The sequence below is a fragment of the Electrophorus electricus genome, chromosome 16 (assembly GCF_041902795.1).
Source record: "Electrophorus electricus isolate QZ-2024a chromosome 16, ASM4190279v1, whole genome shotgun sequence".
Taxonomy (NCBI): Eukaryota; Metazoa; Chordata; class Actinopteri; order Gymnotiformes; family Gymnotidae; genus Electrophorus; species Electrophorus electricus.
Window position 1 is genome coordinate 22,763,896 of NC_137512.1, and position 13,187 is coordinate 22,777,082.

Consider the following 13,187-nt stretch of genomic DNA (forward strand, 5'->3'; position numbering starts at 1 on the left):
CCAGTCATACCCACTTGTCAGTTAACATTTAAATAAGTAATCTAATAAACTTTGAGCTTCATTTGTATTACACAAGATTGTTTGCTGGAAAGGTTTACATCTAATTTTGATATGATTTATACCATGTCTATACTCATTTAGAATGTAAGTGGCAGAACATAAGCAGGTTCACATAACAAAAATTATTGTATATTATATCGAACAGAGAAACTAAATTACAAAATTGTTATGTATGTTATAGGTGTTTAATAGAAAATGTATTATCCAGACACACAACCAGCATTGTATGGTCCTCTCAGAATCGTTTTTATTTTTTCATTCATGAATAATCTTTGTCTCATTATTCCATTCCGTTTTTGTCTCTCTTGTCGGACTGATTTTGGCATCACTAAAAAAGAGCGGAAGTTCAAATTCGGGAAATGTCCTACGTAAAGGTGACGAAAGCTGAGTTCTAGGGTGCGCTGTTGAAGTGTTGCCGCGCATGTCTGCCTCTGTCAAAGGAAAAGGGGGTGACATCAATACCAATAATAAAGGCGGCTCATCAATGGACAGAGAGCTATAAAAGGAGCTAACACTAATCTCAACTGATAGGCTCAAACTGGATTTTACACCTCTAAGAGACCACACGTTAGTCTAGTCCATACCTTTACCAAGGAAGAACTGTACTAGCAAAAGTAAGTAAACTTTTATAAATCCATTAATATCGGCTTCAGATTACACCAGAATTTCATGAATCATATAATATTTCTAGAAATGTTATATATTATGTAGTATAATATTAATTTGTCTCAAATTATGATAATATTGAAATTAATGAGAAAGATTATAAACGATAAAGTATGTTACTTAAACGCATCGTTCTGTTTTCACAGGTTCTAAAAATGGTTTCCATCAAAAGTGTGAACAAAACGATTGTGTTTTTGTCCATCTGCGTTATGTACCACACAGTACAAGGAGACTGCAGACCACTGAGGTTAGTGATGTATTTTAATGATTTTCCAGCCCTATCTTTTAATTCGTGCTCTCTCTAATAATACGTAAGAACTTGACATTTATTTAAGGATCCTTTACCACTAACTAACCATTCTATTTTTTAAACATTATCAGGCGGTCCATTAGTGAGGTTCAACTAATGCATAACGTCGGGGTGCGCAAACACGTGCAGGAGAGGCAAGACTGGCTCGAGGCGAAGATGCGCGACATCCATACTGCGTCTCTCCGAAACGCCGAAAGCGTGACAACGCGGCGACTTCCTCAAGACATACCAGATTTGAAGGACATCACACCAAGTGAACTCGCATATATATTAAATATTTTGGACAAACTAAGTTCAGAATGAATACGGGACGTTTTGCTCTGTTGTGTTCAAGATGATTACTATTTATTTTTCTATTTAAATATTTATACTGTATAAAACCCTCTTTCGTAAGAGACTGAACTTTGAAAGCACTTTTATCAATTTGACTTTTTTTAACTTTAGGAACTTAAGTTACAATTACTGAAGCATACAATGCACTGAAACCAAGCAAGCAAAAAGTAGAGCAGGACCAAAATCTTTTTTTTTTCCCGATAAACTGCCAGACGTGTAGCCAAGGTCTTTTTATGCTTATACAAATATCGCGGGAAAGTTGTTCTCTGTGTTATAGTTTTAAAGCATTCAAACAGGTATTTGCCTAAAGTATGCATCCATCTGTTGCAGACGTATCGGGTGTACAGTGCATTGGATGATGCGCATTGGTTGAAGCAACTTTTTTTGTTTGCACTTATTTGTATTCTTGACTAATATCAGAAAATAAAAGAGGAAACTGTTTGAAAAGGTGCTTTCAATAGTATTTTTTCATTATTAAGTGTCAAAGGCTTCGAAAATTGAACGCCCCATCAGCCCACAGACAACATATTCCTACATTGTTGGTTCGTGTTTGGCTCATTTCATACTTCAAAAGTGGACTGGAGCGAGGTGGTTACTATGGTAACTTGAGTATATCCTCGCGGAATACGCATGCGTGTTGCACCCCGACGTGTTGGCGGCGGCAGCTTGCTAGCTTTTTATTTCTCGAACAAAGTCGCGGTCAAAATCCGAGTTCTGTGCTGAAAAGGCCCGGGTGGTTTGGAATTTCATGTGAGCTTTGCTCCTTTTCGAGAAATAAATAAACAATTGTATTGAAGGCTTATAGAAGCTTATTAGCTCGCTAGCTAACACAACCAGCCGTTCAGCCAGAGTAACGTTAGCTATAGTCCTAGCTAAGATAACGTAACTAGCTCGTTGATTAGCTAACCTAGCCTATTTTTGGACACTAGTGACCTAGCTAGCTAGCTAATGGCTTGTGTTGCATATTTGTTTCAGAGTGTAACTTATGGTTTTGCAAAAGTGCATATTGGTTACACAAAACAGACAGTACATGTGTGCAACAGCTAGCTAGCTAGCTGCCATAAATTAAGTTACGCTTCTGTAAAAGTAAAAGTTGACTTAAAAGTTGACTGGCTATACATGGATCACCAACGTTAGCTAGCCAGCTAAGATCGCTAGTGTTTAGATGTTTTGGTGGAGCCATAGCTGCGTATGTTAGTTAGTTAGTTAGGTTAACTGTGCGATTGACATTTGGGGATCCTTGGTTAACTAATGTTGATTCAGTTTATTAGTTCTCTAGCTAGTTAGATCATTTGACATAAGGAAAGTATGTGAGACCACGATGAAGGCGGATATGTAGATATCTGGCTGTCGTTGAGCTGACTGCGTTTTTCTGTCATTGATAGGGTATGACAGTTGATGACCTGACCACTGCAGTAAGAGCGTTTTATGTGGGACGACATGGCTGCACGCCCCGTCTCTTATGACAGCAACTCCAGTGACACTGAAAATTGTGATCAAAGAACGAGTTGTAGAGCTCGCCGTGTTTACAGACACTCAAGGTAAGAGGTTGCCTTAATGTTCGCGATCGATTTGGATGTAAATTTGTTCATCTAGCTCATTTTCTTTACCCAAATCCATTCCAAAATGTCGGTTTGAACATCCTGCTTTTTGTTACTAGAGAAGGTTTTGAAAATCTTTAAAAATATATATTGTTTGTTGTATATACATCCATAATCATTAAGCTTCACAATAATTCTTCATTTTTTTTCTTGGGAAATTCATGTTTCCTTAAACAGTATAATTAGCCTAAAAATTGTGGATACCAAAATCATGAAAAAAATGTCATAATGGTTGTAGTTGTTTAACTTCGCAAGCCTAGAACTTTGAGGGTATTCCACATATGATCCCATGAAATACTTTAATCCTTTACCATGGACTTATTGAGTAATAACAGTTAAGTTTGTCTAGGTTTTAAGTTATTGTGGATATATATAATAAATTGTGTGCTTCCCACATCTTACATTCTTTTCACTCACTGATATAGATATGTCTTCAGTTTAACTTCACTGACTTCATAGCTATAAACTGTACTATGTACTGAAAAGTTTATTTCATTAGTCCCAAGAGGTGACCAATAAATATTTAGGCTAACTATGTAGCAATGCAGCACATCAGGTACAGGGCATTGGGCATGCAACAATATACAGAATAAGACGCTGGGTGTAATAACAGTGTAACATAGAACTGCAAGATGAGTGCATGTACTGTTGTAAAGTGTATGGCGCAGGTAAGTTATATAGTGCAGTCAAATTCATGAGTCAAGGACAAGCATATAACAGTTTTGTCGAGTCACAGCTTTGTAGTGCACAATGATTGGATGTATGTAGACGTCATTAGTTTGATGGTTGCATGTAGAAACCTGTTTTTGGGGTGTTTGTGGAGACATTTGTATTTGAAATGTTTTATAGCATTTTGCACATTTAGAATCACACTGGTGACCAGTGGTGCTCAACCTTTGCCACTGGACCATTTTTTTAAAAATTAAATAATACTTTTTAAAAAAATATGGCTTTTAGTAAGATATATTTATGGAAAGAAATTCAAGATTCCTAGTGCATAAACAGTATTATACTCTCACTCCTCTCTGAACTGGCTTTATTATCATATCTTCATTCTCATATATTCTGTAACCCATGAGATTAGTCAACTAACTAACTAGTTGTCTCATTAATAGCAGCATATACAGAGTATGATCTTGATGTCAACTTAAAGTGTTGTCATCTAGCAGTTACAGTAGACAGCTCTTGGATTGCTCACCCTTAAAAGATGCCACTCCATTGCACCTAAAGCAGTGTATCTTAGTGTGATCTCAGCTCTAATAGGTGTTAAGATAACAAGTGTTAAGATAACAACTTATCTCTGATGAAAACTACGATCATTTTGGAGAACAGGTTTTTGGGGTTTTTTGAAGAGTCACTACCTAGACAATAAAGAGCTACAGGCTAATTACCACTGCTTTAGAGCTTTTTCATAGTTCTCTTCTGCATGTACTAACAATTCAGCAAAACGCATAACCAAAAGGCACATGTACAGTCAATGATCTGATTGTTTCATCCTCTAAAATGGTTAGATTTTCATTCCTACAGGGTTACTCATGGAAGAACAACCCATGAAAGACTATTTATTTTAGTAGATGTGTTTTAAGCAGAGAAAACACTTTCTTTTTCAGAAGCACTGGGTCCCTAGGATCAGAAATGAGAACCTCTCTGTAACAGCTTAAATGCACATTTTCTGGTATCCTGAGGAATAGGTTATGTATGCTTTCCTCAGACTAGGTTTTGGTTCTTTGTCATGTAGACACAACACTGCCACCTGCTGACTCAGGCAGCCTTGACAGAGCGATTTTTTTCAAGGCATGAATTGTTAGGATTTTTAATTAAATTTGGTATCTGATCATGCATTTTATATTAAAATATTTTGGAATCTTGTTTACATTAAAAATAAAATAAATTATTTTAAATATAAAAATTACTCACTTAAAAGTTATTTTACTTAGTGGTGCTGTCATTATTACTATGACTTTCCGTCTGTTGTGGGGAGCGTTGTTGTTCATTTCTTTTGACTTAGCTTTTGCACAAGCTTCCTTTTAGTTAGTAGTTTACTAAGATTAAAGTGAATACATGTAGTTTTTGTTTGCAGTGGAAACTGTTGCATACACGTAGTTAAAAATGATAGTACTTTATCATGGGCTTTTACAAATATTTGGGAGGTATATAGCCTGTTAAGATGTAAGAAATCCATATGTGGCTCTAACTATATAATGCAATATCATTTATTTACATGATTTACAAGTGTATGAACTTCAAGGTCATAATGTTAGATCTACTGTCCTGTGATAGATAGATAGATAGATAACCCTTTTTACTACTGTGAATCTGTGAAGACATTTAGTTCTGTCGTATTGCAATTATAGGTTTGCTGTTTAATTTTAGGATTAGACGAATCACGGACGTTTGCCCTACATGGCTCCTTATTCATTAAAAGACAAAGAGATATTATTGACCTTGACTAGTGTCTTTGCACAGTCTGGGTCATTTCTTTATCTCATGGCATTTTCCTCTTCCCAAGTAAGTTTCAAATTCGGCCTCCATTTGAACATTATATACTAATGATTTAATTAGAGCTCGGGCTTTCGTTTGTTCTGTCTTTTGTCTTATTTTCTCAACTTCCATGACCCTCGCGCGAACAAAATGGCTGTGCAGAGATGCATGCTTAAGCGGCAACTCCTATCCACGCGCTTTCTCCTCCCCGCGCCGGCAACCTGCTTCTTTCATTATCAGTGTGGCGTATCTCGTTGTCATGCGGAATGTTTGGTGCTACAGTGTCAGGAGATTTTTTTTTTTTTTTTTTTAGGGTGTCGGACTACGTCAGCAAGACTGCTCTCCCGTGTCACAGTAGCGAAAAAAAAAAAAAGCGAACAGCCATTCATGCTGGAGCTTTTCAGTCAGGTTACTATGCCATTGAATGACTTGTCCAGTGTCTCACGCCGATGCTTTGGAAATTCAACCTCGGGCTGTGCTCACAGCGAGTTAAATTGGAGTACTCGAAATATGCTGAAGTTTGAAAGTAATGCCCAAGGCTGCTAGGTCGGCTGAAAAGCCTTCATTGTGTGAAGGAGCGCGAGTCCTTTGTGCGTGCATCCCCCAGCTTCTTCCTTGCTGCTTTGTCTTTAATTTGCCGCGCGAGACAGACGGGTAGGTACACGCGGATTCTTTGGTGTGCAAGAAACAAAGGCGATGCTAATAATGTTTGATCTAGTCTCGTATGTGTTTGAAATAAATGAGCATGGTGGCAAATGGAGCTTGGAAATAAATAATTTTATCCCCAAACACAAATTTCCCAGTAAAATGAATTATTGACGCTCCATGTTCCTTTTTAGTGATTTAAGGCTTGTCTGGACGTTCAGTCGATCCGTTAAACATTAAACGCAGTAGACTTAGCGGTCCAATTAATTATTAATGCTACTTTCTCTTTAAGTAACAGAATACATTTTGCCTTTTTTTTCTGATCCGAAAGAATGAATGCGGAGGTAAAATAATTTTCTAATGAAACCACAGTTCTAACTGTTTGCTTAATCTGTTGTGTTGGTGATTGCCATACGGAATGACGTGTCCGACCCAGTCGGGTCACTCACTTAGTGCGACTTTGACACCTTGCGGGTGACGACTGAAGGACCACGCGAAGGCGTCACGGCACAGTCCTATAAGTAGTAACAACAGGGGGCAGCGCAGCCTGGTGTATTAGGCGGTGCTGGTGTGGGATACACATTCAGAAACAGCATCAGTTATAGTGTAACCGGTCCTTTTGTTGTTTGTGTCCCTGGCTTGGTTTAAAAGTGAGCTGGTGGAGGGGCAGGAATGTCAGAGCTCACTGTTGAGCCTTCTGGAGGTGCCATGGGCTTAATTCAGCAGAACACCAACCAAGGGAGGTGCCTACCTTAGAGGAGCTTGCAATGTTGTGGTTGCTGGAATGAAGTGAGTGGGCAGGGCCCCATGTGAAGCTCTAATGTATTGGCATAGGATATTTTTACACCTTATCAGAATAAGTGCAGTGTAAATGTCGGACCACTGGAGTGGTGTGATTGTATAAAATTTGTCATGAGCTAAGGGTTTTCAATGGTAGTTAGAGTGGAAGGAGATTGGATGGTATAAGGGTGCTTTTCTGTGTAAGCTGGGCATCAGGCAGGAAAAAAAAACGTTCAGTCTCAAATACAAAAGCATTACATTTAGATACTGTACATAAAAAGGTTGTTTTAAAAGAAACTGTCAATCACTGATGGAGTTATTTTTTTAACTAGTTGGTATTAAAGGTTAGTGGAGCATGTCATGTAGCTTTTTACAGAATAAATATAGCACATTAATATTTTGAAGTACTGGCTGTTGTGTGCTACAAAGAATAACTTCTCTGAGTGCAGATGAGTTAATGTCCAAATGCTTAAGTTGGTTAATGGGATCACATGGCAGTTGGCTGTTTCTGCAGCAAGTGGAAGCAGGATCCTTAAAGTCTGCATGTGGAAAGTCTGTGTCTCCACTAATACTGTGTTTGGTCTATTAATTTATTCAACCATCAGAAAAACTGGGTCTCTTGAACATTTGAGTGGGTTTGCAGTAAGATAGCACTTGTGCTAGCCAGAGCAGAAACAAACAGATGTCTCTCTTTAAGAGGATGACGAAGGGGAACTGGAGTCTCTTTGCCAGAGCTGTCTGTTTCCGCTCTCTGCTCCTGCTCCTGCTCCCTTGTGCCCTTTTCACTGGGTCAAAAGCATCATTAGATGTTCTGATTTGATCCCTAAAGAGGGAGTTGCCTTTTATTAAAAAAGGAACGTGCAGTTGCCCTTTTGGGGATTATCCTAAAAAACAAGTTCTCATCTAGACATGTTTTTCATGCTGAACCATTTGTGTTGGAATAAAATCACAATATATGCTTAAATTTACTGATTAGCCCTAATTAATTTTTGCAGTATTATCCTAGGCAAAAACACAGTAAAATGGATCAGTTATATCTTCAGTATCACCATCATATGAATTCTCACATATTTTACATTTACTTTTATATCTGTACCTTTTGTCACATCTTAATGATGTTTCCGCCCCAATTAACTCCCAGTAGATGGCTGCAATGCAGTCTCTTTATGGTCTAGACTTGCTCAAGGACATATTAGGTCAAGTCCATAACCACTAGGCTCCAGCCACCACCGTTTTCTACATTTCAGTTTTTGTTTGAAGCATCCAGTATTTGTGGAACTGCATTTCACTGTCCCACTCTTGCTGCTCTCAGCAGATACATGTATTTTGTGCAGGACAGTTCCTTCCAGTTTACTGCAGACTTTCATTGAGACTGCAGCTTTGCACTCAGTAACTTTCTGCGTTCTCATTACCTGTGTGTGTGGGTGCCTGGTTATCTGTGACATGTCTTTTGTTCCTATGTGTGTACAATCCTGACTGTGTGTGTGTGTCTGTATGTGTATACGTGCCTGTTCCCTGCAGCAGCAGCCAGCTGCGGGGGTCTCAGCAAGAGGCCGGGGTGGTGAGGATGAGTGTGCACCGGGCTGGAGGCCTTGAGGGTAGCAGGGAGAGACGACGCTCTGGTGACCGCTCCAGGGATTCATCTCATGAAAGAGCCGAGGGCCATCTCACACCATGCATCAGGAACATTACCTCGCCTACACGACAACAGCTCAGCGGTGAGATGGGCTGCAAATGTTTAATGTATCTGACTCTCTGTGTATGTGTGTAATATATATCACCAAGTTATTACATGGACAGTGCAGTCTTTTTGGACAGTGTACAGTTATTTGCTGTTGGATTCTAGATCCTCACATCTAAAATCAGCTCTTTTGTATTTGAATTGATGATGTGAAGATGAATTGAAGATTCTGTTGTTTAGTCTAATTGCCACTGTTTCCAATCCAGTTTAAGAGGTTAAAGAGCCCAAACTACAAAAAATGTTACAGTCCAATTATTTACTGTGAGTAGTGAGTATTTAAGGGGTTTAAGTTAAATATATTTTCTTGTCATGTATATAATACAGATCGTGAGAGGGAGGTGGGCTCTTGGTTGAGGTCAGTGAGCCCCAGAGCTCAGAAGGGCTGCTCTCCTGGCTCCTTCTGTAAAGCTCATGGCTCAGACATGATCTACGTCTATGAAAGTGTGAAGGAGGGCTCCCGCAATGTCAGGCCTGCGGAGAGGGTCACCCTCATTGTGGACAACACACGCTTTGTGGTCGACCCTGCCATCTTCACTGCTCAGCCCAACACCATGCTTGGCAGGTGAGGCCTGCAGTTAAGATATCCTGCATTAAAGGTTTGTATTTTGAATAGAATTGGTTGGTTAAGTGGAGTTGCACCAAAAGGCAAAATGTGTCTTCCAGAATGTTTGGAGCTGGGCGGGAGTACAATTTCACGCGGCCCAATGACAAGGGAGAGTACGAAGTCGCAGAAGGCATCAGCTCCACAGTGTTCCGAGCCATTCTTGTGAGTGTATCTTGCTTCAGAAATGTTCTTCTCATTAAGGTTTTGAATAACATAGACTGGCCGTGTTTACGGTACATCGATTAAGTGTTGGATTAGAGTACAGTATTACAAGGCTCATGACTTCAGCAGAAATATCATTTAGTACAATGTTTCCTACAGGGTATATATGAAGGAGAATTTTACACAACGTGCTGATGGCAGAGTCTGGCCAAGCCTAAACCTTAAACAAACCTGCTCACCTGTACTTGGCCTTGAATTTAGATTTAGACATTCAGTATGTTTTTTAAAACAGCTTTTTCAGTGTTTTGTGTCCAAGTATGTGTGGGACATAATTAGTGTGACCGGGAGAAACACTCAAACAGCACAACAATACACTACCTATCCAGAGATGCTCTCAGTTTCTGTATTGTTTTGTACACTTGAGCATTCTCCACATTTTGGCACATTTTAAAATGCATGAGTGTGCACAAGGGGGTTGGGCAGAGTCATGCAGCTGATGAGCCATTTGCCTCGCTTGCTTGCTTGCTTGTGTGTGTGTGTGAGTGTGAGTGCGCATGCGCGTGCAGTACCGTTGCAGTAATGGCTGCTTGTCTGTTATCCCCCTGCGTCTCTCTCTCTCTTTTGCTCGACAGGATTACTACAAATCTGGGATAATCCGCTGCCCGGATGGGATCTCCATTCCCGAGCTGAGGGAGGCGTGTGATTACCTCTGCATCTCCTTCGACTGCAGCACCATCAAGTGCAGGGACCTGAGTGAGTATTTATTAACAGGCGTTGAAATCTGAGCAGCCTTTCCTGAGTAAAAGGGGTCTGATGCGGAGTGCTGATGGCCGGATGCCTGCTGGATCGGGCTGTTGCCATGGTCTCCCGAACGTCTGCGGCTCATGAATGGAAATAGGTCAATAGCTTCTGGCGCACTTGTCTGCTATGGGTGACTGGCTGCAGTTCTCATTGATTGGATTGTCTTCGGTGTTAATTTATGCCCTTCTCTGACCTTTCTGTTCACATGTCAGTGAGGGTTATGGACAGGGATTCTTTCACTGTCTGTGTCTGCACTCAAGATGCATGCATGCAAATTTGAATAGCTGAGTAATGTGTTATATAATAGCTCTATTTAAAGATTTATTATCTAACTACAAACGATACATGTCTATGTAGAGATTCTTAATACAGCGTTTGGCAGCTACTACTATTGTATCCGTTAATGTCTCAAATAATTGGTTTGTTTCCTAATTACATTTACATTTACATTTATGGCATTTAGTAGACGCTCTTATCCAGTGCGACTTACAAAAGTGCTTTGTCATTTACTCATAGAATATATCCAAGTACAGTATAGTAGGTTACAATTAAACATACCAATGAACTAGAATACTGTAGAATACAGGGATGAATAATAATAATTCCTATAATAATGTTTTTACTCTAATAGAAGGTTTTTTTATGTTGAGCAACCTGATTCTCTTGTGTAATATGCACTGGTAAATATTGTGCAGTTTGGATGAGGTGTGATTCGTCATTTATTTACATGTCTCGGGCAGGCGCACTCATGCACGAGTTGTCGAATGACGGTGCGCGGCGGCAGTTTGAATCCTACCTGGAGGAGATGGTGCTGCCATTGATGGTGGCCAGCGCACAGAGTGGTGAGAGGGAGTGCCATGTGGTGGTGCTGACTGATGATGACGTGGTGGACTGGGACGAAGAGTACCCACCTCAGATGGGCGAGGAGTACTCTCAGAGTCAGTGCTTCTAGCAGTGCACTTGTTTTCATGCTCCTCTCAGAAAACAGCTCTGATTTAGTCCTTAATGTACACTAAGCAATATCATAGGGTTTGTTAGGTTTAAGATTAATTGGAGCTGAAACAAATTGATATTTTTGTCATTGTGAATGTCTTTTTTTTTTTTTCTTCTTTTTTTTTTTTTTTTCTTGTGTAGTTATCTACAGCACAAAACTATATCGGTTCTTCAAATATATCGAGAATCGGGATGTAGCCAAGGCGGTCTTAAAGGAACGAGGCCTGAAGAAAATCAGATTAGGCATTGAAGGTAGGAGATTGGGTTACAGGTGGTTGAGAATCATGCTTGCAATGCAGTGCTAATGTACTTACCAGCAAATTATTGAAACTGGATCCCCAGTATTACTACCACCACTCCCCTTTCCCATTTGCCAAAGGAAGAAATTTCTTTTCTCACATGCTGTATTATAAATTACATTATTGTTGCAGTTAAATTTTGTTAGAACATTTCAGAGGTGCCTAATCCTCTTTGGCAGTGGTTACAAATCTGTTTGTGGTGCTCGGAGCCTCTCGCTTTGTTCCACCCTCTCAGAGCCCCCTGCTTTGCTCCGCCCTCTCAGGTTACCCCACCTACAAAGAGAAAGTGAAGAAGCGTCCCGGCGGCCGACCTGAGGTCATCTACAACTACGTTCAGAGGCCCTTTATCCGCATGTCCTGGGAGAAGGAGGAGGGCAAGAGTCGCCACGTCGACTTCCAGTGCGTGAAGAGCAAGTCCATCACCAACCTGGCGGCCGCCGCTGCTGACATCCCCCAGGACCAGCTGGTGGTCATGCACCCTGGGCCTCAGGTGGACGAACTGGACATCCTCCCCAACCACAACCCTCAGCCAAGCCACCACTACGAGCCTGATCCAGATGCACCATCCCCGGCCGTCTGACCTCCAGACTCTCCCCTTAGTCCTTCCCCGTGATCTCTTCCCCCAATCACACACACCAGTCACTGCAGCGAGGAGCCAACCCAGACTGGCAGACACAACCACGTTGCCTTTCTGACCCTTCCTTCTGCCTTATGAGTTTCAGAGAGCTGTCTGCCAGAGCGGCAGAGGAACATAGAGCATGTAGTGATCTTGGTTCAAGGCGGTTTAGCATATAGAGCAGAGGCACTTGTTTTCAAGCTGTTTAAAGGTTTTTCCACAGCAGGGGGAATACCTGAAATGTAGCCACTTTTGCTCCTTTGATGCGTTTAAAGAGGAATGTCATGTCATAGAGAATTGCTGTTATTATTTGCGCACAATCACAGTTGTGGCTGGCTGAGTTCTTTATCACAGATCAAGATGTCGCAGCTGGACTTGTAGACTCCCCAGAAACAATGCAAACTTAGGGGACGTGAACACAAGACTCAGAAAAAGTACCAATTTATCATTCATCATCAAATTCTTAGTGCAGCCTAGTCCATATATGAAGTAGACAACTGAAACAACGATAATACAGACATTTCAGATTCTCTACAAAGTGGTTTGTCCATTTAATCCAGTGGCACCTAATCTAATGTAAAGGTCTTGGCTGCACCCAGAATGATGTAAGCAGTAACTAACTTGTGTCTTGACAACAGTTTCGGCCCGATCAGTTGAATGCTGTGTTGGGAACAAAAGCTGCATCAACACCAGCCCTGAGAAATAATAAAGACCACTAGCCTGGTTGTTTGATTGGAGAGAGATCAGTATATGTGCCATGCTTCTGTTCAGACTGTAAAATGGGTGAGTGGCCCACTACCGTGGAGTCCCTGTGGAACCACTGGTGCCTGGCCTGGCAGTAGTGGACGCATATGCGAGTGATGTCATGTTTTGTTGTTCCATCCTTATGGATTCCTTTTTATTTGCATCGGTGGGTGGGCTGCCACTGTTCCATGGATGAGGGTTTTTTAAAGGGCAGCTCGTTTTTTTTATTGCTTAAAAAATGTTATTTTAATAAAAGTATTTGTTAGACTGCTTTGTTTTCAAGTTATTGACATTACTATTATGTATGCTGTGGTTCTGTTGATATTTAAATGAACTTATAAGACACACAAA

At 40.5% G+C, this 13,187-nt stretch overlaps 1 protein-coding gene across 4 annotated transcripts; it reads left to right on the forward strand.

Moving 5' to 3' along the window:
* Positions 1-1,977: 1,977 nt before the first annotated feature.
* btbd10a (BTB (POZ) domain containing 10a) lies at positions 1,978-13,103 on the forward strand. 4 transcript variants are annotated; one of them, XM_027019647.3, is made up of 9 exons: positions 1,978-2,119; positions 2,755-2,910; positions 8,398-8,594; positions 8,942-9,179; positions 9,281-9,383; positions 10,016-10,136; positions 10,925-11,122; positions 11,319-11,429; positions 11,740-13,103. In XM_027019647.3, the coding sequence occupies exons 2-9, from the start codon at positions 2,798-2,800 to the stop codon at positions 12,054-12,056; spliced, it is 1,398 nt and encodes a 465-aa protein (XP_026875448.2). In that variant the 5' UTR covers positions 1,978-2,119; positions 2,755-2,797; the 3' UTR covers positions 12,057-13,103. The 4 variants fall into 4 exon arrangements, with proteins under 4 accessions (XP_026875448.2, XP_026875449.2, XP_026875446.2 ...); XM_027019648.3 differs by having other exon boundaries at positions 8,401-8,594; XM_027019645.3 differs by lacking the exons at positions 1,978-2,119; positions 2,755-2,910 and adding an exon at positions 5,796-6,105.
* The last annotated feature ends 84 nt before the right edge of the window (positions 13,104-13,187 follow it).

What these genes read in the sequence shown, in the direction of transcription:
- btbd10a (XM_027019645.3), top strand. Translation starts at nt 5,981, where the DNA reads ATGCCCAAGGCTGCTAGGTCGGCTGAAAAGCCTTCATTGTGTGAAGGA. An exon ending in TACACGACAACAGCTCAGCG is followed by an intron (nt 8,595 to 8,941) that starts GTGAGATGGGCT and finishes TATATAATACAG; the next exon opens with ATCGTGAGAGGGAGGTGGGC. An exon ending in GGGCGAGGAGTACTCTCAGA is followed by an intron (nt 11,123 to 11,318) that starts GTCAGTGCTTCT and finishes TTTCTTGTGTAG; the next exon opens with TTATCTACAGCACAAAACTA.